Here is a 20,188-nt window from a genome sequence, read left to right as displayed (position 1 = left end):
GATAAGGAAAAACGTGAAGGCAAATTAATTATAGAATAATAAACACAATTTTAGAGTTAAAATCTTAAATATTGTTTTGTGATTCCTTTGTATCCCTTTATGATCAGTTACATTCAAAATTTTTATCTAAGTGTGCACCTTCAACCATTGTGACTAAATAGATGGAAAAGATCAAAGTCCCTCTAGGAAATCCCCCCCACCATGAGGGGTGGGCCACAGAGAAGTCAGAAGCCCTAAATGCAATTGTAAGTGCTTGGCTGAAGTCACGGACGATGTGCAGGGAAGCAGAAAGAGACCCCAGGGCCACTAGAGAAGCTGACCCCCGAGTGAGGCTGGAAGCACAAACTGCAGGCGAAGACAGAAGTAGGGCGCTCTGGGCAGAAGGGACAGAGGTGCAAAGACTTGGAGAGAGGGGAGAAAGAAGGGTAGGTGCCAGACCACGCCCAGGGGCTGGGTGGCCAGGCTGCAGAGGGGATGGGAGACGGGCCAGAGCCGGGGGCCAGCCCTGGAGGGACTGTATATGTCCCAGACAGGGACATAAACTGACAGTCAGTTCCAGAAACTGACCCAACGAGGGGGCCATTCTGAAGGTGAGGGGTGGGAATGGTCGCAGGGAGAGGCAGACTTTTTAGCAAATGTTACCGACATTCATCGGAGCCCATGCTCTAGAGGAATAAGGCCTATGATCCAGACACTTCAGTGGCGGGTAGGGGGCAAGTGCTGATTTGTATCAGAGGTTGAGAAGGCTTCCTGGGAGAAGTCGTGTTTAACTCAGACCCGAAGGCCAGGCAGGAGTTCCCTGTGGGGGACAGCCTTCCAGATGCAGGTTCGAAGGTAAAAAGCCACAGCCAGGGAGGATGTGGCAGCAGCCGGTGCGGCCGGGAGTGAGAACAGGTGTGAGAACAGGGCCGCTGCCCACTCAGAAGGGCACCGTGGAAACAAGCCGACACAGCACCCGCCCATCCTCCCACTCCACACACTCGGCGGCAGGCACAACAGTCTAACAGGAAGTCGTCCACCCTGAGCGAAGTCACGAGTATTTCTGGGTGAGACGGCTTGTCCTTTTACCTTCTTTTTCCAGTTCTTGATTTCTGCTGCCTGGCCCGCCCCGCACTAGCTCCCACCCTTTCTCGCCAGCTCACTTTCCATCCTTACCTACTCAGCTTACGTTGCCCACAGCGCCTCCACCAGGCTGGCATCCCTGTCACCTCCCTCGGGGGTTTACAGAGACCAGCACTCTGAGGGCAACACACCAGGCACCCTGGCCCAGACACACGGGGGCCAAATGTAACGGTCTGGGGTAAGTCAGCCTGGAGCTCAGTGTGACGGCAGGCTCCTCTTCCGAGCTCGTGGCTGATCTGCTTCTGTTTCTTTGCCTTCCATTCATTCATTCATCCAGCAAGTACTTTTTAAAAAAATCCTCATCTGAGGATATGTTTAATGATTTGAGAAAGAGAGAGAGAGGCTGCAGTCGGTTGCCTCCCATATGCGCCCCAACCAGGGAGTGAACGCTGCAGTCTAGGTGTGTGCCCTGATTGGGAATTGAACCCACGACCTTTTGGTAAACAGGATGACACTCCAACCAAGTGAGCCACTCAGTCAGGGGCATCCAGCAAATACTTATTGAGCGCCAACCGCACACCAGGCAGTGTTCCTGGTATCAGGCCGAAGTGGAATTTTCATTCAGCCTGAAAATGAAAGGCTCCGATGCCCCGAACCACAATCACCTGCTTCCCTCTGCCCAGGGAAGGGAACAGGGCCTAGAAGAACACACATAATACCTGGAAATGCCTGGCACAGTGCAGGCTCCTTAGAAACCTTGCTGGGAGTCAGCGAGCTTCTGTTGGTTCCTCCCCCAGCAAGTGGGGAGAGAGCCCTCAGCAGGGCTGCCTGCGTCCACTCACTCACTCACTCATTCACCGTGCGTGATGTCTACTATACTTGTCATTGTGCTAAATATCGGTAGTGCAAAGGTCAAATGGTGTTCCTTCAAAAGAGTCACACCCCACTGGGAGGAGGTAAACAAAAGTCAATTAAAATACTAAGTGCAAATTCTAGCCAGGAGGGAAGATCAGGGTGAGATGGAAATACAGAGCAGAGGGTGCCCACGCCCTACCCCCAGCTGCCCCAGCTCGGCCCAAGGAGGGTAGGGAGCAGCTTCCTGGAGGAGGTAATGGCTGAAGTGTCCACGGATGAGCAGCATTAGCAGGTAGAGAAGGTGGGAGAAACATTTCACAGGAAAATTCAAAGTTAGACAGCGTGTGGCCTTCATCACAGAATTTCAAGGTCAAGGACAACTGGGACTGAGTATTAGAGGGAGAGTGGTGAGAGATGAAAGCAGTCAGATCACAGAACCCTGATAAGGGACCCATGGCCTCCGTTCAGCAAGGGAATGGCAAAGTCAGATTTGCGAGTCGGAAGGACCGCTCTGGAAGCCAGTCAGGTCCAGAGGTAATCCAGGTGTGAGGTGATTTGTGCTAGACTAAAAGGCACTGTGGCCATGAAGAAGGTTCTAGAATGACCAGGCAGTAGACTCCAGATCTTGGCAGAGGTGGCAGAGTTAAGGGAGGGGAGGAGTCGGAGTCTAGGATGAGCCCAGGCCAGGCGGCTGTGGCAGGGGTTTGGGGGGGGGAATGGAAGTGTGGGATGCTGCTACCCCCGCTGTCATCAACCGTGGGAGGCCAGGAGCCCCCCCTTCTCCCCCTTGGCCTCCTCAGGCTGCCTCCTCAGGCTGCCTCCTCCGCCCTTCAGCTCTCCTTTCACCTTTCATTCCAATGGTGGCCCCACACAGCCTTTGCCTGGGCACTCAGGACTCACCAGACGCAGGGACTGTAACGATGGGGCTCTCTTCACTTTGGGGGTGCTGGCGTGTGAAGCCGGGCCAGGTGCAGGGGGCTGCAGCTGCTCCACACTGTAGCTGCGGGACTTGCCCAACTTGGGCCGTGAGCCCTGGCCCAGGGCCAAGAAGAACTTCTTCAGCCCCAGGGTGGCGGCGATGCTGCTGCTGGTTTTCTTGTTCCTGTCAGACGGGGCAGCTGAGGACAGGCCTGGTCCTGCACTGACCCCCGGTAGTGCTCTGAAATGCAAGGGCGGACGTGAGGGGGGCGAGGGCCAGAGAGGCGGGGGCAAACTGCACCTCGGGGTCCTGTGGGCCCCAGGCAGGCTAACACCAGCGCTTTGTGGAGGAAGAGACAGCCAGGCTGCACAGAGAAAGGCCAAGTGGGCTTCTGCGGGGTACTTTGCTTGGGGAGCTTTTAGGGAGAACAGCTCAGACAAGACCCTTGAAGTCACACTCAGCTGCGGGTTCACCCAATCACTCATTCATTCACTATGTCTTAAGAACCTCTTCCAGGACTCTCCTAGGCACTGGGACATGTGGCAAATGACCTAGGTGAGTGGTAACAGACAGACACAATCCTTACTCTTGGGGGCTCATAAACAGCAGACCAGGAAACAAAGGAGAGAGACCAGCAGCGACTGCTGAGCAGGGTGAAGCAGGCAGCAACAGGATGGCCAGGGAAGGCCTCTCGGAGGAGATGACATTTAAGCTGAGGGCTGAATGGCAAGAAGTCAGGCCCGCGAGCCCAGAGGTGAGTTCCAGGGAGGAGGAACGCTGGCAACAACGCTTCAGGGAAGGAAGGGCTCGGTGGGTTGGAGCATAGCGTGGGGCCAGGCGGTTAGGACTCGGACAGGGGAAGCAAGGGGAAAGAGGCACCGGGTGAGGTCAGGCAGGCAGGCCGAGGCCAGGTGCCGCTGAGCACATAAATCAAGGCAAGAGGCCTGAATTCTGTTCCAAGTAAAAGGAAAAACCATGAGGGGTTCCAGGCAGGAGACATGGCGCCCTTTAATTAGGGTTTCCCAAAGCTACCTTTGGCGACTGCATGGAGAAGGACCTGGAAGGAGCACAAAGGAAGGCAGAGAGCAGCAGGGCCAGCTGAATGGCACAGAAAGAAGGCTGCTTAGACCAGGAGAAGTGCCAGGCCAGTGGCTCCGGAAATGGAGAGGACTGGCCAGGGGTTTGGAGTCAGAGAGACAAAAGAGGGAGCAACCATAGGCCCCCCAGACCCAGGGTGCGAGCGCTGTGAGGCAGGCGATGGTGTGCTCACTGCAGGGAGAACCCACTCGGGGGAAGCGGCTTTGGTCACAGTGGAGGAGAACTTCACTGGGCTCTCAGGCGCCCTAGTGGGCAACACGTCAGGGGGAACTGGATGTACAGGTTTGCGGTTCTGGGAGCACAGAGGGCTGGGGTTGGGGACCTGGCTTGTGGGGACATGTGAGGCCTTGGGTCACACGTCACTAGGAATCCAATCCAAGTACATTGGCCTGGAAGTGACAGGGGAGGAGCACTGGGGTGCCACGTTTGGACATAAATATGTGAGCCTTCCAAGGGCTGGGGAGCAGTGAGGCGAGTCAGGCCACCACTCCAGGAGGCTTTTTCTCCACTTAGCACCCCCAGACCCCCACCTCCTATGGTAGGGCTCACTCTTGCTCCTGTCACTCACCGGGATGACATGTGGCCCTCGGAATGTAACTCTGTCCTCTGCAGGCCTCCTGCTGGTTCCTGGATGGACTCTGGCTCCTCTAAGGCCAGGAAGAAGGTGACACCTGTAGAGCTCACAGTGCCAGCACCTGCAGAGGCAAGAAAAGTTCTGGAGTCCTCCTGCAGCTGACCTGTCCCCACGGGGGAGGGGACATTACCAACCCAGAGGCAGGAGAGCCAGAGGAAGCTGGAGAGATGCCGCGAGAGCGGTGGAGGCCGTGGTGAGACCCACGCAGAGGGGACAGGGTGCTCTTTCCTGCTGTTCCTCTAGCACCCCCAGCACCACCCCAGGTACACACATGGTTAATTAAATCTTAAATGAGAGGCTGCTTGTGACAAGTCATGTCCCTCACAGCTCATGAGACATAGTTGGGAGCAGGGAAAGTTTTGTATTCCTGGGGCCTTTGTGATATGCTAGGCAATGAATTAAACCCTCCCCTGAGATTTTGTCATGGGTTCCTAGGAGACAGGTTCGGCTATTTCCCTTGGGTTACAGTGAAGGGGCCTGTAGGGCAGAGGGGGTGAGTGACAAGCCCAGGGCCTCCTGGCTAATGAGAAGAAGCGCCCCACCTGGGCCTCTGCTCTAAGCCCCAAAGAGGTAAAGGTCGGGCTGCCCAGAAAGGTCAGCAGCTCTCAGAATAGATGCCCCACAGGAAGTGGTTAGGGGCAGCCAGCAGCCAGCCTAGAGCCCACCAGGGAAGGAAACCACACCTTAGCACGGGTGGCGGGAGCTGAGGGTGGGGCCTGCCTCCTTGAGGTTCACGTGAGCGAGGGAGGGTGAGGGAAAATGTGGGTGCGTGTGCAGTGGAGGGGGCAGCCAGCACACCGGGGCGGGTGCAGTCTTGGCATCCACATCCTCAGTAGAGCTCAGTGTGGCCTGTGGTCCACCTGCCCTCTTCTCCTCCACTGTTTCCTGGCCCTGGGTCCCTCCAGAGCCAGCCCAGCCCCAGCACTGCCAGGGCTGCAGGCACATTAAAGCAGGCCGTGTGGAGTGGGCCTCTTTCTTCTGCCTAAAAGTGAGTAGCTGAGCTGCTCACCTCAGCTTACAACATCGAGGATCAGAGCCAAGGCTGCTGATGCCTGGGATTTGCCCACAATATGAGGACCCCATCCAAGGGTGGAGGTGAGAGCCTACATCCTTTGCCTGCTGAAACACACCAGCCTGCCCAGCAGGCCCGGGAGTCCTGGAGGGCTCAGGTGCCAACCCCAGCACCCCTTGTGAGAGCTTCACCTGCTGGTCACTGTGTCCCCTGGACAGCATGTCCGTGGAGGTGGTGACCAGTAGGTGCAGCTCCTACAAGAAGGTCTCAAGGGCAGGCCTCCTGCTAAATTAATTCGCTTGTGCATTCACTCCCCACAGGGTCTAGTATGGTGCCTGGCCTGTGCCAGGCACGTAGTCATACTGAGTGAGTGAGTGAGTGAGTGAGTGAATGAAATAATGACGTTGAAAGGGCATTTGGGCATTTCCTGCTCTAAGCAAACGGTAGATCCTGGCCCTGCTGCCTCTCCCTGCTCTGTGAGGGTGAAACTCCCTTGTGGCCCAAGCCACTGGGAGCTGCACAGCTTGGAGCTGCAATACACCCCTCAGGGCTCCCAGAAGTCAGAGGAACCAGCACCATTTCCCCACTCTACCTCCCCAGGGGGAGCTGGCTGACTCCCTTCCAGGCTGATGTTGAACCCTGTACCCGGCCCACAAACCCCGCCAACTTCCTGACACCTGCCCTTGACCTGGGGGCTCCAAGGGGCTGTTGGGAATGGTGCATGGCTATGTCATCTTTGAAGACGAGTGATAAGAGAAGGGTGCGTGAGGCCACAGACTTGGCCTGGGGTCTTGACTCTAGGGCTGCCCTAGACCGGTATAGTTTCTCACCATCTCTGCAATCCTCCAGGGCTGCCTCGGGCTCCTGGCTGGCGCCCTCCTCTGCCCTGCACTCCAGAGTGGCGCCTCCCCCAGGCTCCTGCAGTCCCTCAGGTTCATCGCTTTTGTAGTTGGTGGTGGAGAGGGCCAGCAGTGGGTGCCTGGCTTGGGGGCTGCAGGGCTGGGTCTGCGGGGTGGGGAGCTCACAGGTCCTGGGAACTACACTTCCTGAAGGGGCCAGGGGGGGCTCCAAGGGCGCTCCCAGGTCACCTGGCCTTCGGGGTGCTTTCCTGTGAGACCCAGGTGAGGTGGTTTTCCTGGAAGGAGGGGGAGTTGGCACCCAGCCTTCAGGGGAAAGCGGAGCGGTTGGTTGCTGGGCCTGTCGTGGGGCCGAGGGCTCTGCATGGTTCTGTCGCAGGGAGACAGTTTTGGGAGACTCGTGGCTTTCCCTCCCCGGCTCTTGTCTGTCTGGCCCCGAGGATGCCAGCCCCTCGAATGGGTCCGCAGCGCAGGCGGTCCTGCACAGAGCCCCAGAATCCACAGGGCGAGCCCCGGGATTTCCCAGTTCTGGTCCGGGATGCCCCGGGGACCCCAAAGAGGCCCCCTCAGGTTCCTGCACGGGAGGCTTGGGCAAAGGGTCTTCTCTGGGGAACAGAGTTCCCTCAGGCGTGTGAGCTCTGACTTCCTTCACCTCCAGGAGACCAACCCCAAGCTGGGAGTGCGGGGCCCGAGGGCTCCCCTGCGCCTCCGTCTCGGCCTTCCGGAAGCACCGGTGGCCCCCGCGCGGCCTGGAGCCGCGTGGCCGGGGGCAGCTACCGTGGGCCGAGCCGCGGGCCCTGCCGGGCTGAGAGGTGCCAGCGTCCTCGCTGTCGGTCCTGCAGCTGTCCGAGGTGTCGGTGCTGTCGAAGGCGGAGTCCGCCTCCTCCGGGCGCGCAGAGCCTCGGATGTGAGTCTCCCGGATCCTTTCAGTGCAAAGGCGCTGCTGTGCGGGGAGGAGCCTGAGGGGGGCGCTCAAGCCCCGAGAGCCAAGGGGCTCTGCCCGCACGCCCTCCAGCCCAGAGGGAGCCTCCGGCTCCTGGGGGACCCTGGGGTCCGGGGCTGCCTTCCCTGGGGCAGGGCGTCGGTCCTCAATGCAGCTGCCGCAGGCTGGACAGGTCCTCTCACTGCCGCGAGTGGGCAGTGGTGCCGGGAAAGCCCTCCTGTCCAGGTGGCCCACAAGCCAGTGCAGAGCCTCTGCCCCAGCATCCCTACGCCCGGCGCCCCCGGCGATGTAGTCGGCGAGTTCGGGCTTGGAGCGCAGGGGGCCTTGGTCTGCGGTCTGCAGCGCGGGGCTCAGTCCCTGTCGCTGGCGCTGCTGCAGCCGGTCCAGGTAGCGGGACTCGGCGTCCCGGGCGGACTCGTCTTCGAAGCGGACGTGGGACGGGGAGTGGCCCCGCTTTGGCCCCTGCCCACTGCTGGACTCCCCGCTGGAGGAGTCGCTCGTGCTTCCGTTCTGGAGGTTGTCTCTGCAGGCAAAGGGCAGGCTCCGGTCCAGGGCTGGGTTCCTCACGCCATCCCTGATGGGGAGATGGGAGAGAGGTCACAGGCAGAAGTGAGGAGGAAGGTACCCTGGGGTATTCCGTGATGACTACAACCCCAAAGTTACCCCGAATCAGGTCCCTAGGGAGTCAGGCAAACCAGACTGGCTTCTAGTCCGTCCCGGTGCGGGACAAAATCAGTGCTTAACCGAAATCAACAGGGCCTTCTTTATTGTGCCTTTCCCTCTCTTTCCCGCTCGGCCTGAGCTAAGATGAAACACTATTAAACTCAGGATTCTACAGAAAGATGACACCGAAGTCCTCGTGTGTGTGCACACGTGACCACACACGTGTGTGCACGTGACCACGTATGTGCGTGTGCAGAAGAGGACATGAGCCTACTGCCATCACAGCATCTGGTAGTGACGAATTGTTGCGATATTCCATTTGCTATAAAGGTGTAATGGGGCCCTGGCTGGCATAGCTCAGTGGATTGAGCACAGGCCTGCGAACCAGAGGATCGCAGTTCAATTCTGAGTCAGGGCACATGCCTGGGTTGCAGGCCAGTTCCCTGCAGGCCAACTCCCAGCAGGGGACCCACGAAAGGCAACCATACATTGATGTTTCTCTCCCTCTCTCCTTCCCCTCTAAAGATAAATAAATAAATAAAATCTTTTTTTTAAAAAAGGTGTAAAGGGAAGTGTGTGCTCTTAAGTCTCTACAGACACTGTGTGGGGTCTGAAGTTGGGGTTTCTTGCTCTCACTCCGGGTTCCCAACCATCTTGCTTAGACCAAATTCAGACAGTGTGACACGGATGCTCTGGGTGCTCCACTCCGTCTTGTCTGCCCCCACACCCCTGCCTGGTACCTGCCCCTCCCCGGCCCCTCACACACACTGTCATCCTGAAAAGCGGGGATGAGAATTACTGTGCTCGGAAGGGTAATTTCCGTTCTGTCATCAGCCTTCGCTGTGGGAGACGCTGGGCCTGGCAGTCAAGTCCTGCTCGGCTCGAGAAAACACTCACACACAGCTCAACCTGGCCCCTGGAGCCAGGGCACCTGCCTTTCAGGCCACTCTGCAAATGGACCCAGGCCCATAGGCCATCTTCCGTCAGAGGCCACCTGAGTGAGAGCCATAATTCTCCCTCCCTGAGGACTCCACCTGTACCTGGGCCACTGTGACCTGTCAGCACCTGAGGAAGGGGCTGTGGGACAGTCACTCTGGTGGGGTCTGTCCACTTGGGGCCCCTGGGGAAAGGAAGGCTTTAGACGGAGACACAGCATCACCTCGTGCCCCGAGAAAGAGAGGAGCCCAGGGAGCAAAGCTCCGCCCCACTGCTCAGTCAGGCGCCCGGGCTGCCTGGCCCACCAGGCCCACCCAGTGCGGGAGGGCTGCTGGGAGATGCGCCCTGGCTCAGACCCACCAACCCCTCTGCAGGCCCCGGAGGGTGATGCCTGGCTCTGCTGATGGGATGTGGGCCGTACTCTCCAGGGAGGGAAGAAAAAGCCCAGCTTTAAAGACAGTACATTCCCCACCTAAAGAAAGGAGTCCAGGCCCCGCCAGTCCCATCACAGACCTTAACTTTTACGTGCAAGGTGGTGAATTGAGCCATCCTGGAATTCATGCCGAGGTAGAAATAACATTTTTTTTTCCAAAAGGAGAACTGAAGGAGAGCTTAATCACATTAGGTGCCTTCAACTCAAGTATTGGAGCCCAGAGGCCTCCAGCAGCGGAGCTGGGACAGCACATAAAGGTGCAGTGAGGATTCGGGAGGCAAATGCACAGCAAAGAAGGCACTTCGGCAGCAAGCAAACACCATTCTGCCAAGCTTCTCAGGATGAGGCACAGCCAGCAGATGCCTCCACATTCACCCGTCCTGCAGAGGGCTGTCAGTCCCAGAGCCTGGGTGGCATGGCACCTGGGAAGGAGGGGAAGGCCCCTTTCTCGTGCCCACTTTCTGCAACAATGCTGTCTTAACCACACAATCAATGCCACCCACACAAGCTCTATGGTCTTAACACAGCCACTCTCTGACACAGGACAAGAGCACTTAAGGTGTCACCTTCCAGGCCCTGCATCTTGCTGACGTGCTCTGCCCTCCTGGGATTGGAACTAATGGGGGAACTCAAGGGTCATAAAATTTTAGTTTTAAGCAATAGTTCATAAGCTTAGTAATGAATGTATGTAAAAAGCTATTGTTCCAGGAGCTGAAGATATGACCCACCCTGACTCCAAGAGACCACAAGTAGTTCCACCTGTGTGCCCTAGACGGACGGCAAGCCATCAAGATGGTACCTGAGCCACTGTGCTCCAGAGAGAGACATCCCACCATCCAGGACACAGAACATAGATAAAAAGCTGCCCAAGACTCCGAAGCCCAGGACACAGATAAAGAATCACGTGTCAGCGGACGAAAGGATGCTGGGAAATCACTGGACTGCAGCTTCTCTCTGATTCCTTTTCCTGAATTCCAGATCCCCTACATACGCTTTTTACCCCCGATATTCCAAACCCCTTACCTACACTTTCTTCCTCCTTATAAAAAGGCTGGTTTGAAAGGAAATGTAAGAGGGTCTGTTAGGGGACATAACCCGCCATCTTCTCAGGTTGCCGGCCCTCTGAACAAAGTGCCCATGAAGATTCAATCCCTGTCTCTGCTCGTTGGTTCTGGTGGTGACAGCCAGCATGAATGCCAGCTTTTCCGGTTTCAGGACCAACAATCAAGATGTGCCTGTGCCCGAACGGCAAGAGTATGTGCTTCCAGGAGCTGCTCGGTATCTACGATGATTCGTTTCCAGAAAAATGCAGCTACTGCTACCTCTTCACCTCCCGGAAAAGCCTGTCTGTCTGTTCGGGCTTGCCCCAGCCGCCTCCACCAAAGCTAGGATTAAGAAGGCTTTCTGCCGATGGCTCTGCCTGCCCCCAGTCCTCCGTCACCGTTCACTAAACTGCTCTTTGGAAGGAGTGATGCCTCTGGGCTGGGGGCTGGGGGCTGGGTGGGGGGAGGCTCCTGCATCTAACTGAGGCCCAGGGCCTGTGTGCCATCTCTGTGTTAACTCCGCATGGCTCTCTGGGGTGATTTGACAAGCGTAACCTTTAGAAGCATCTGTAGCAAGCCATCTGGCGCTGATTTTCAGCTCTACTCTCGGCGGATTCACCGAGCGCTGCCAAGTCAAAGTAATTCTTTTCTGGACACAGCAGCTGCTAAAGTGGGTCACCTTGCATCTCTATAGCGTTTCGACAGCCGGGCAAAGGGGAGCCTACTTTAAGGTTAGTGATTGGGGTTGTTGTGAGCTGCTGTCGTGACTCAGGGAACAGGAAGCACCCAAGACTACATTTACACAGTCAAGTCTGTTTTGCAGAAAGACCTGCCTCTCTTGAGGCTCCTCAACCCACCCAACCTATATACCTATGGAAAGTGGAACAGGAGGGTTCCATGGAAGTCGAAGGCTCTGAGCCCCATATATGGGCAGAGAAAAAATAGTTAGGTTGCTTCAGAGACGCCAGTCCCACTGGTGACTAGTGCCCTGCAGCCAGAGAAGGACTAGGTACATAACGTGGAAATAAAAGGGCAGCCTCTTTGGCACCTGCTGCCAGAGAATGGGGGCTCCTGAGCCCTTCACCTAAGGGCCACTCTGACGCTGCACAAAGAATCCTGCCGCAACCCTCTGCTAGTGCTGGAGTCGCCTCGGTGGTGCTGCGAGGGTCCCCAGTCTTTCGTGAGTGGGCTCAGCATCCTCCACCAAAGGGCATGTGGTCCAGTTCCCTCTAGTGCCACGTGGTGATGAAAACTGGCAGGCCCCGCATGCCCACCACGCCAGGGGAGCCCCAGGCCTGGTCAGCCACACTGAGGATGCTGCTGGGGCCTGCATGGGCCAGCATCTCATCTCAGGCCCAGGTACCACCAGCTCTGGGGTGTAAGCTCCACATGTAAGTAGTTTCTTGTGGTGCATTATACATGGGACACTTACAGTAATGGTGACAGGGTGTCACTCGGGGGCAGCCACATATGTGAAGTGCTGGTCTAAATGTTCTTGAACTTGTTCCTTCCCTGTCTCCTCGTCCCCGATGAGTTCAGGCTCACCCACAACTCCAGCATCATGAAAACAGGGTAATGCCCGACACAGATCCTGTCCCCACCAAAGGCCCGACAAGTGCCTCCAGTGGGTGTTCCGTGGACGAGCCCCCTCCAAAGCCTGACCCTGCACCAAGGCTTCAGCCCGTGGCTAAGGACCCGCCAAACCTTCAGACACCAAGTCAGAGCCCTGGGCTCTGTCCCGGGTACCTCCCCTCTCGTACTTCCTACGTCTAATTAATTCCAGTAATGCCCCTTCTCTGTGGATTTGTTTTCTGGGGTTTCAGTTACCTGCAGTCAACAGCGGTCTACAAATATTAAATGGAAAATTCCTGTAATGAAGAATTCATTAGTTTCAAATTACATGCCATTCTGAGTTATGTGATGAAATCTCGCACTGTCTCCCTCTATCCCGGCGGGACCGTGAATCATCCCTTTGTCTAGTGTCTCCGCGCTGCCTCTGCTTCCCGCCCATCAGCCGCTGAGTAGCCGACCCGGTCATCAGATCACTGGCGTGGTGTCTCCGTGCTTGTGTTCAAGTGACCCTTATTTTACATAATACAGCACAAGAGTAGTGACCGTGACAATTCGGATATAACAAAGACAAACTGCGATGTGTTTCCTTTAAGAGAAAAGTAATGTATGTACAGAATAAACATAGTATATATACAGCAGGGGTGTCAAACTCATTTTCGCTAGGGGCCACATCAGCCTTGTGGTGGCCTTCAAAGGGCTGAATGTAATTTTGGGACTGTGTAAATGTAACTACTCCTTAACTAAGGGCAAGGAGCTTGGCGCTGCTGCCGGGTAGAAACAAGGCGCTGGGCCGGTAGAACAAGGTGGAGACAGATTTGGCCCCTGGGCCCTGTGTTTGCCACCTGCAATGCAGACGCAGGGCTGAGTGCCACCTGTTGTTTCAGGCACCCACTGGGGATCTTGAACCTGCCCCTGTGGAAAAGGAGGCTGCTGTAAAGAGTTACTTTTAAGAGGTAATACTCATAGATCACTCACCCCATGCCAGGAACTACTCTAAACACTTTGCATATATTCATTATGCGTATAACCCTCACCGCAAGTCTGTAAGACAGACACTAATATAATTCCCATTTTGCAGATGAGGAAAACGAGGCACCGAGACTTCCCCAAAGGCATACAGCTAATAAGAGGCAGCATTCAACCCAGTGGTCTCATTCCAGAGTCTCTTAACCCCTTCTCGGCTGCCTCGTTAAACCTGCTTATTTCTGGCTCTCAGCACTCTCCCGTGTCCAAACCCTGCAAACCCTCCCCCACTCACATCACGCCAGGACCAGGTGCAGCCCCCTCACTGACCCCAGAACCCCAGATCCAACACACCCTCGAAGTAAGCACGGCTTTACTGAAATCCAAATGTGGTCATGCCACTCACCTGCTTAAACACCCCTTTGTGGTGCCTCGCTGTTGTGAGGGACACGCTAGGCCTGGAGGCCTTCAAGACTGGCCTCCACAGCTGGCTGGCTGGCAGGGAGCCCTCCGGCCCAGAGCCCTGCACCCAGCAGGCCCTCAGGCTCCAGCTTGGCCAAGCTCCTGAGCACCGGGCTTCTGCTCCTGGTTTCTGCCCTGGGACGCTCAGCCCTGCCTCCCTCATCTCTCTGATGAACATCTACGTCTCCTTCAAGACCCAGTTTAGAAGCCACCTCCTCTCGAGTCTCTCCTGTCCTTCCCAGGTGGAGCTACAGATTCTCTGCCCTCCACACGCGTCTTTCTTCTCCTACGCCACAGTCCACAGAATTGTGCCGATTCGTCTGCCAGCCTTGCTCCCTGGAGACAGTGACCTCTGTCCCCCCAGGGAGCTCCGATTAGGTTTCATTCACCTTTGGATCCCTAATGCCCGACACTCAGTAGACCCTCAGTAACACTGTGCTGACCAACTACATGAACTACAGCAAGCGCTGGGCGTGGGGAGCACACACACACACACTGACAGAAGGGAAGACTAGCAGAGGCATTTTGGCCCGGCCTCAAGTCTCCCCTCTGCCCTGCCTGGCCCAGGCCCCACTCACCGGCGGCCCTGGTCAGCGGTGGGCACGATATCATGGCTGGCACGGAGGGGCCGGGTCCTGGCCTTCATGCGGGCACGCTGCAGCAGGTGCTTGGCTTCCTCGTGCTTAGGGCTCCTCCGCACGGGTTCCGGCTTGGGTCCAAAGGTCCTGCAGGGTGGCACATAGGCCAGAGTGGGCGGGGGAGGGATTAGAAGAAAATAACATGGATTAGAAGGGCTTTAACAGTGCCTACCATGGCTATGCCAGAAAAACCCGGCATGCGTGGCCTTCCTGGTCCAGCCCCACAGAGGGCACCCAGCCTGGGCCCTGGGGAGTGGCCCCGAGCTACTCTGGATGGGGCTGCAGAGGCTGGTCCAGGTTGGATATCTGCTCAGGGACTAGAGGCAGAGACCCCGGGGGAGATCTAAAAAACGTAGGGGAGTCTCCAGATTATCCTATTGTTCTTTCCCTGGGCAGACAGCCGCCGGAGTTATCTGGGGGGAGGGAAAGGAAGGGCCTGGGTTGTTGGGCTGGGCCTGTGCCCAGCCAGATGGTCCTTCCGCGCATCACCCCCCTCTCTCCTTCTGTCTCTGTACGCCCACTCGTACCCTCTCAGGCTGCCCAGCACCTCCCTGGGCTCCCCGCACAGACGCAGGGACTCAGGGTTCTGCCCATCACGGCTTCTGCGCCTCGGGGGAATGACATTTTTACGAGTCCTGGTGCTTTCCTTCCTCACCCCCAATCCAGGCCCGTCAGGCATCTGTTGAGGGCTAAGGGCCGAGAGAAATTAAGCTGGACCTGCACCAAGTCAGCAAATGGCTCGATTTTCATCATAATAAGGGTACTCACCAGCCCTCACCACCTACACACGTGCTGCCTCCCCTGCCCTTCCAGAGCTGCAGAAAATGACAGCAGCCCTTTTTCAGCACAGTCTCCCAGACGGTGACACACAGCCAGCACTGGGTCACAGCAGAACCAGCGTCCCCACAGCCTCCTGCTGATAAGACACTTCTCTTCCTGGAGCTCATGCTCCCAGCCAGGTCTGGCCGAGGGCAGGTGTTCTCTCCGTTTGACAGATGAGGGTGCTCCGCAGCAGAGAGGCGGGCTTGGCACATGGCTCAAGGTCGAACATCAGTGGAGGGCAGGGTGGACGACAGCCAGCCCCGCTGCCTCTAGCCTCCTGCCCACATCCTCTGTCCCCTCTCCTTCCTGGGTCCCAGGGCAGGCTGGGATGTTTGTGGCTAGAGTCATACAAGCTCTTGGATGTGACTGCAACACCCTCGAGGCTATGCCTGTCCTCACCAGGCCAGAGGGGCAGGTCCACAGGAAGAAAGCTCAGACAGGGAGAGGCCCAGCGGGATCTAGGTCTCAGTCTATCCCATTCCTTCCCACCCCAGGTGTAACCCAGGCAAATGGGCCTCATGCTGATAGGGGAAAGGCACTAAGTAGTCCCCTAGATGACAGGTGACAAATAAGCGAGTGGCACAACTCTGAGGCCTCCATAGGACATCCTCAGATAAGCTCTGGGCAGTCTAGGATGGATTCCTTCCTTCCTTCCTTCCTTCCTTCCTTCCTTCTTTCTCTTATTATTTGTACCTAGTGCTGCTTTTGGGGACCGAGGGGGAAAAAAAAAAGAACTGCTAGAATACAAGCGCCATCTGTGCCTCTGATCCCTGGCAGGGCCCAGGCGCAGTTCTGGAACGGAAGGGTTGACTGGAGGGATGCGAGAGCCTGTCTCCAGGCCTGCTGCCCCGGGAAGCCTCCTCTGGCAGGAGAGGCCTCCCTCTGCACAGCTGCCCGAGCAGGCAGCTCCTGCGAGGCACCGCTGAGAGCAGCTCTGCTCCCCGGGGCTCCTGCTCCGGCAGCAGAGATAATGAGGTTACCAGCCCGGAGAGCCGCCCCTGCAGCTGCGGGCCCCTGCAGCTGCGGGCCTCTGGCTGCCAGCCTGCATACTCGGAGCCTTCCGGTGACAGCTGTGGTTCCCTGGCTGTCGGAGGGCATTTGTCACAAGACCCGGTGGGCAGGCAGGCGGGCCCCAGGCAGCTGGCCAGATGCTGCCAAGATCGGCCTTGCCCCAGGTTTCTAAGCCATTTTCCAGCTTTGCTATTTCCTTTCTCTCCCTCAAATTGGAAGTGCTGATTTTTTTTTTTTCCATCAGCTGCCCTGCTTTGGTTCCTGGCACACAAAGCTGGTTTCTCCACTGATTAGAAAAGCAGGGCTTTGGGGGCGCCTGGAGGCATCCATGCACTAACAAACTGAGCAAGGGGGAGAGTGGCAGTCACCTTCACAGACGGCAGCCAAGGTCAGCAGGACAGGCAATTCCTAGTCATGCTGCTCACTGGAGGGGGCAGACGCTGACCAGCCCTGGGGAGGGAAGGTGGTCGTTCTCCCCAGGCAGGGGCAAGCAGGTGGGAGAGTGTGGGATGGCGAGCCTGTCCCAGCCTCACTGCCCACCTCCTATCACCACATCGTACTGGTCCACCCCAGAGCCACCAACCTCAGCACACAGGCGGGGTCAGACCCTGGCCTCTGCCAACGGCACACAGCCTTGGAGTTGAACCCGTCCTATCATGGACTGTGACCCACAATCCCACTCTCACAGTTCCTCGGGAAGGGGTCTGGAAGGGCTGGGGCAGAGGGTGCATGGCCAGGTAAAGGCAGTTCCACCTAAGAATAGACAGCTTTTGCCACTTTCTTGAAAGCCTGCACACTTGGGGTTCAGCAGATAGGGCACAGGGAATCAAGTGGCTGAGTGCTTTTCTCCCTGGGCCTCAGTTTCCCCCGTCTATATACAGTGGGAGTTGAACAGGGGAGAGGACTCGCTACCCTGTGAGTGTGAGTCTTTGGCTGGGAAGTCTGGGGCTCCTGCAGGCGGGGTGGGGGGACTTTGACGTTCTCTGCCTGTGGGGTTCACACCACAGGTGTTTGGCTCTCAGAGACCTAATTGTTAGGGACAAGCGTAAACCCGCATGAGTCTCCTGCCCTTCCCTGCGCCCCTCCCACCACCAGTGCCCTAAGCTGCTTTCCGAGGACACAGTGCAGCGGGTGGCCGCCTCCCCTCTGGTCTGTCGGTCTACACCAGTTTCTTGGTGGAGGCACGGGTGGGGCTGAGATCTCAAGTCAGGACAACTACCAATGCTCTCCTAGCCAGGGACATCAGCAGGACAGAGTGGCCTCTTTCTGCCACCCTCATAATCCTGGATCAAAGCAATAAGCTCCAGCAAGTCTGGGTTTAACCCTTTTATCCCGGGAACATGATTTAGGGAAGCAATTCGGAAGGACATCTCCCAGTTCCCCGGGGTGCAGCAGGGAGGGGCAACTAGATAGTGTACCCCCCAAACTTGTAGCCTCAAGTTTGTTCCATTTTTGTCTGTTATCAAGCCTTTCGATGACCGAGGGTAGGGCTCCCCTGCTGTTACACTGTGTGCAGTTTCCCGAGTGACGGGAAAGGAAAGGAAGGCCCAGAACTTTTTGTCCTGGACCGAGTGCTTCATGAGGAAGGGGACCTTATCTTGGGCGCCTTCTTCTCAGGGCTGTGGGATGCTGACAGGACAGAGCCAAGGGCACGGTCCTGGGGCATCCTGCCTGGGTCCCCACTGTGGACTGCCACTTCCTATCTGTGTTACCCTGACAGGTTACTTAGGGCTTCGGCCTCAGTTTCCCCACATGCCAACTAAGGGCTCAGTTGTTACGTGAGACTGAGTCTCTTAAAACAGGTTAGCACAGAGCTGGGCAATGGGTAAGATTCAATCAATGTACACATTTATTATGAGTATTGCTATTATTGCTATTATTATTTTAGCAATAAAATAAATAATTTATTGCAATTATTTATTGCAATAATAATTGCAATAAATTATTGCAATTNACTGCCGCTTCCTATCTGTGTTACCCTGACAGGTTACTTAGGGCTTCGGCCTCAGTTTCCCCACATGCCAACTAAGGGCTCAGTTGTTACGTGAGACTGAGTCTCTTAAAACAGGTTAGCACAGAGCTGGGCAATGGGTAAGATTCAATCAATGTACACATTTATTATGAGTATTGCTATTATTGCTATTATTATTTTAGCAATAAAATAATAATAGCAATATTATTTTGTTAAATGCTCCTACCTCTTACTGAGCAAAGGATGAACTGAAATCACCCGCGGAAGAGATGGCCTTGTAGCAGCCTGTCAGGGAAGTCATGCATGGAAGCGACAAACCCTCGTGAAGTGAGCGAGGGCTTGGTGGTTCTGCCCTAGGTGTTCCGAGACCTTTGACAGGGTTTCACAGAAAACCAGTTTCCACACAATGGGGCACCAGAGGAGGCTGCCGGGTGGCAGGGGGAATGGGCTGCCCAGACAGGAAGCAGGAGCTTCTCGCCACAGAGACGGGGGGGAAGGCATCCTTAAGAATGGTGCGTTGAACACGCCTCGCTGTCAGACACCATTCCAAGGACCCGGGTGGAGCCTCGGCGAGCTTCTCTAAGACATCAGCTTCTGACTGGGGCAGAACCAATTGTCTCCGTCCTTGCCTTCTGGGAGAAGGCTAATAGATTCCCAGGCTGGCCCTCTGGTATGTGGGGGCAGGTGTCCAAGACACCTGGACAGAGGCGGGGGATGGCAGCCTGCCCAGCTCTGGCGGCCGGGAAGCAGGGCTTCCTCCTCCTGAACATCAGCCTGATTCCCCACAGAGGACTGGTCGGAGGTAAATCAGCTTTCTTGAGCCTCTTTCTTAGCCAAGTTTGTGGTCCTAATGAGATTTTCATGGGTGAGGTATGAATGTGCTTAGGTCGTGGCAGGAACGTTCCAGGTGGCGCTAGGTACGCGGTAGGGCTTCAGAGGAGCATCCTCCCGTGCCCACCCAGGACTTAGTACGCCAGGTGCTCGGGGAGCACGGTGGGCATTTGGACACACTGGTGAGCACGTCTTTCTTTGTAGTTTCGGTCTTGGTGGGTTTGGAAGTAGCGAGAGGGCTTTCCTCTAGTTTTCCTTCCAGTCTGTATACCCGAAAATCCCCCTGCCACCTGCTGTGCCCCCTTCCCCACGACATGCGTGGAGGGGCTAGAGCAAACTCGGTGGGATGCCACGGTGAGAGTGGAGGGTGTGACATCCTTTCCGTGACCCCAGCACACTGCTGTGCCTGGGAAAGGAACTGCTGCGGTACATGCCTTGCATTTGTACCCTTTCCCTAAGGGTTTTTTACGGCGATTGTCTCATTTTAGACTCACACGGTCTCGTGCAGTCACGCACACAGAGGCTGTCTGTCCCACCCGAGAGATGAAGTGCCAGAGGCCAGGCTGGGGAACCGACTCCCGCGAAGCAAGAGCAGCTCGTTGGCAACGCTCTGCACGGCGCCTCGTGCCCGATGAGTACTTTTGTCCAAGGAGCCAGCCTGGGGCGTGGGGTGACTGGCAACCCCTACTCTCTCTCAGGGTTGACAATCCATAGGGGCCCACTGTCCCCTGCTCGGCCACACAGGGTTTGCCTGACCTCATGCTTTCTTGCGGTCTCCTGCTGTCCTCATGGTGGTGAATGCAAGGACGACAGCGAGGAGGGAGGGAGAAAAAAGGCGCTCTCTGAGCTCTTACCTGCTCTGGTCCGAGTCCTGCAGGGAGATGCCTGAGTCCCAGTCCATGTCCCCTGGTGGTCGCTCTGGGACCCAGAACAGAAGCAGATGTCAAGGCAGAGCCAGCAACTGAGCTCTCTGCTGCCACTTACTGACTGCCAAGGAGAAAGGCTTCTCGGGAAGCCATTTGCTTACAGATAATCTGCCCCTCAGCCTGTGTCTCAGCCTGGGAGTTGGAGGCACAGCCCGTCACAGTGGCTGTGGTGGGCCTTGCCAGGGGCTAAGGGGCCTGCATAGGTCCTCTTGGGAGTGGGCGAGGGATGGGCTTTTGGAACGAGAAGGGAAGAAGGGACAGAAGGTGTCTTCGCAGGCCTGAACACTTGCACATCCCAGCGATGCTGCCACCTGAGTTCAGGCCACCTGACGAGACGCGTGAGCACTCTGTGGGGAGGGTCGACTGCGGGGCGAGGGCATGTTGTCGGAGGGAGACGCAGAGCCCCTCTGGAAAAGGCTACGTGCCACAGGAAAGGAGCTGTGATGGCCACCGCCCTCCAGTAGCACCCTGAAGCACAGGGGCGGCCTCCCGCTGGCCTGGGGAGTCATGGGGACGGGATGCTCAGCAGACGGGGC

The 20,188-nt window shown here is 56.7% G+C and overlaps 1 protein-coding gene across 5 annotated transcripts in view; it reads right to left on the bottom strand.

Annotated features, from left to right (window-relative positions):
• Positions 1-20,188, bottom strand: part of KIAA1614 (KIAA1614 ortholog) — a 30,063-nt gene that overhangs the window by 5,435 nt on the left and 4,440 nt on the right. For 3 of the 5 annotated variants that reach the window (XM_037034975.1, XM_037034972.1, XM_037034976.1), the window contains exons 3-7: positions 19,581-19,644; positions 14,031-14,177; positions 6,411-7,954; positions 4,503-4,629; positions 2,818-3,076 (exon numbers count right to left, since the gene is read on the bottom strand). In XM_037034975.1, the coding sequence (XP_036890870.1) occupies positions 2,818-3,076; positions 4,503-4,629; positions 6,411-7,954; positions 14,031-14,177; positions 19,581-19,644 (2,141 nt within the window). The remainder of the gene's footprint in view (positions 1-2,817; positions 3,077-4,502; positions 4,630-6,410; positions 7,955-14,030; positions 14,178-19,580; positions 19,645-20,188) is intronic. The other 2 variants (XM_037034974.1, XR_005064836.1) reach the window with 2 other exon arrangements.

Source organism: Sturnira hondurensis, unplaced genomic scaffold (genome assembly GCF_014824575.4).
Source record: "Sturnira hondurensis isolate 20B ecotype Veracruz unplaced genomic scaffold, ASM1482457v3 Scaffold0022215, whole genome shotgun sequence".
Lineage (NCBI taxonomy): Eukaryota > Metazoa > Chordata > Mammalia > Chiroptera > Phyllostomidae > Sturnira > Sturnira hondurensis.
The sequence above is the reverse complement of the archived record's forward strand: the minus strand, read 5'-3'. Positions and strand labels throughout refer to the sequence as shown.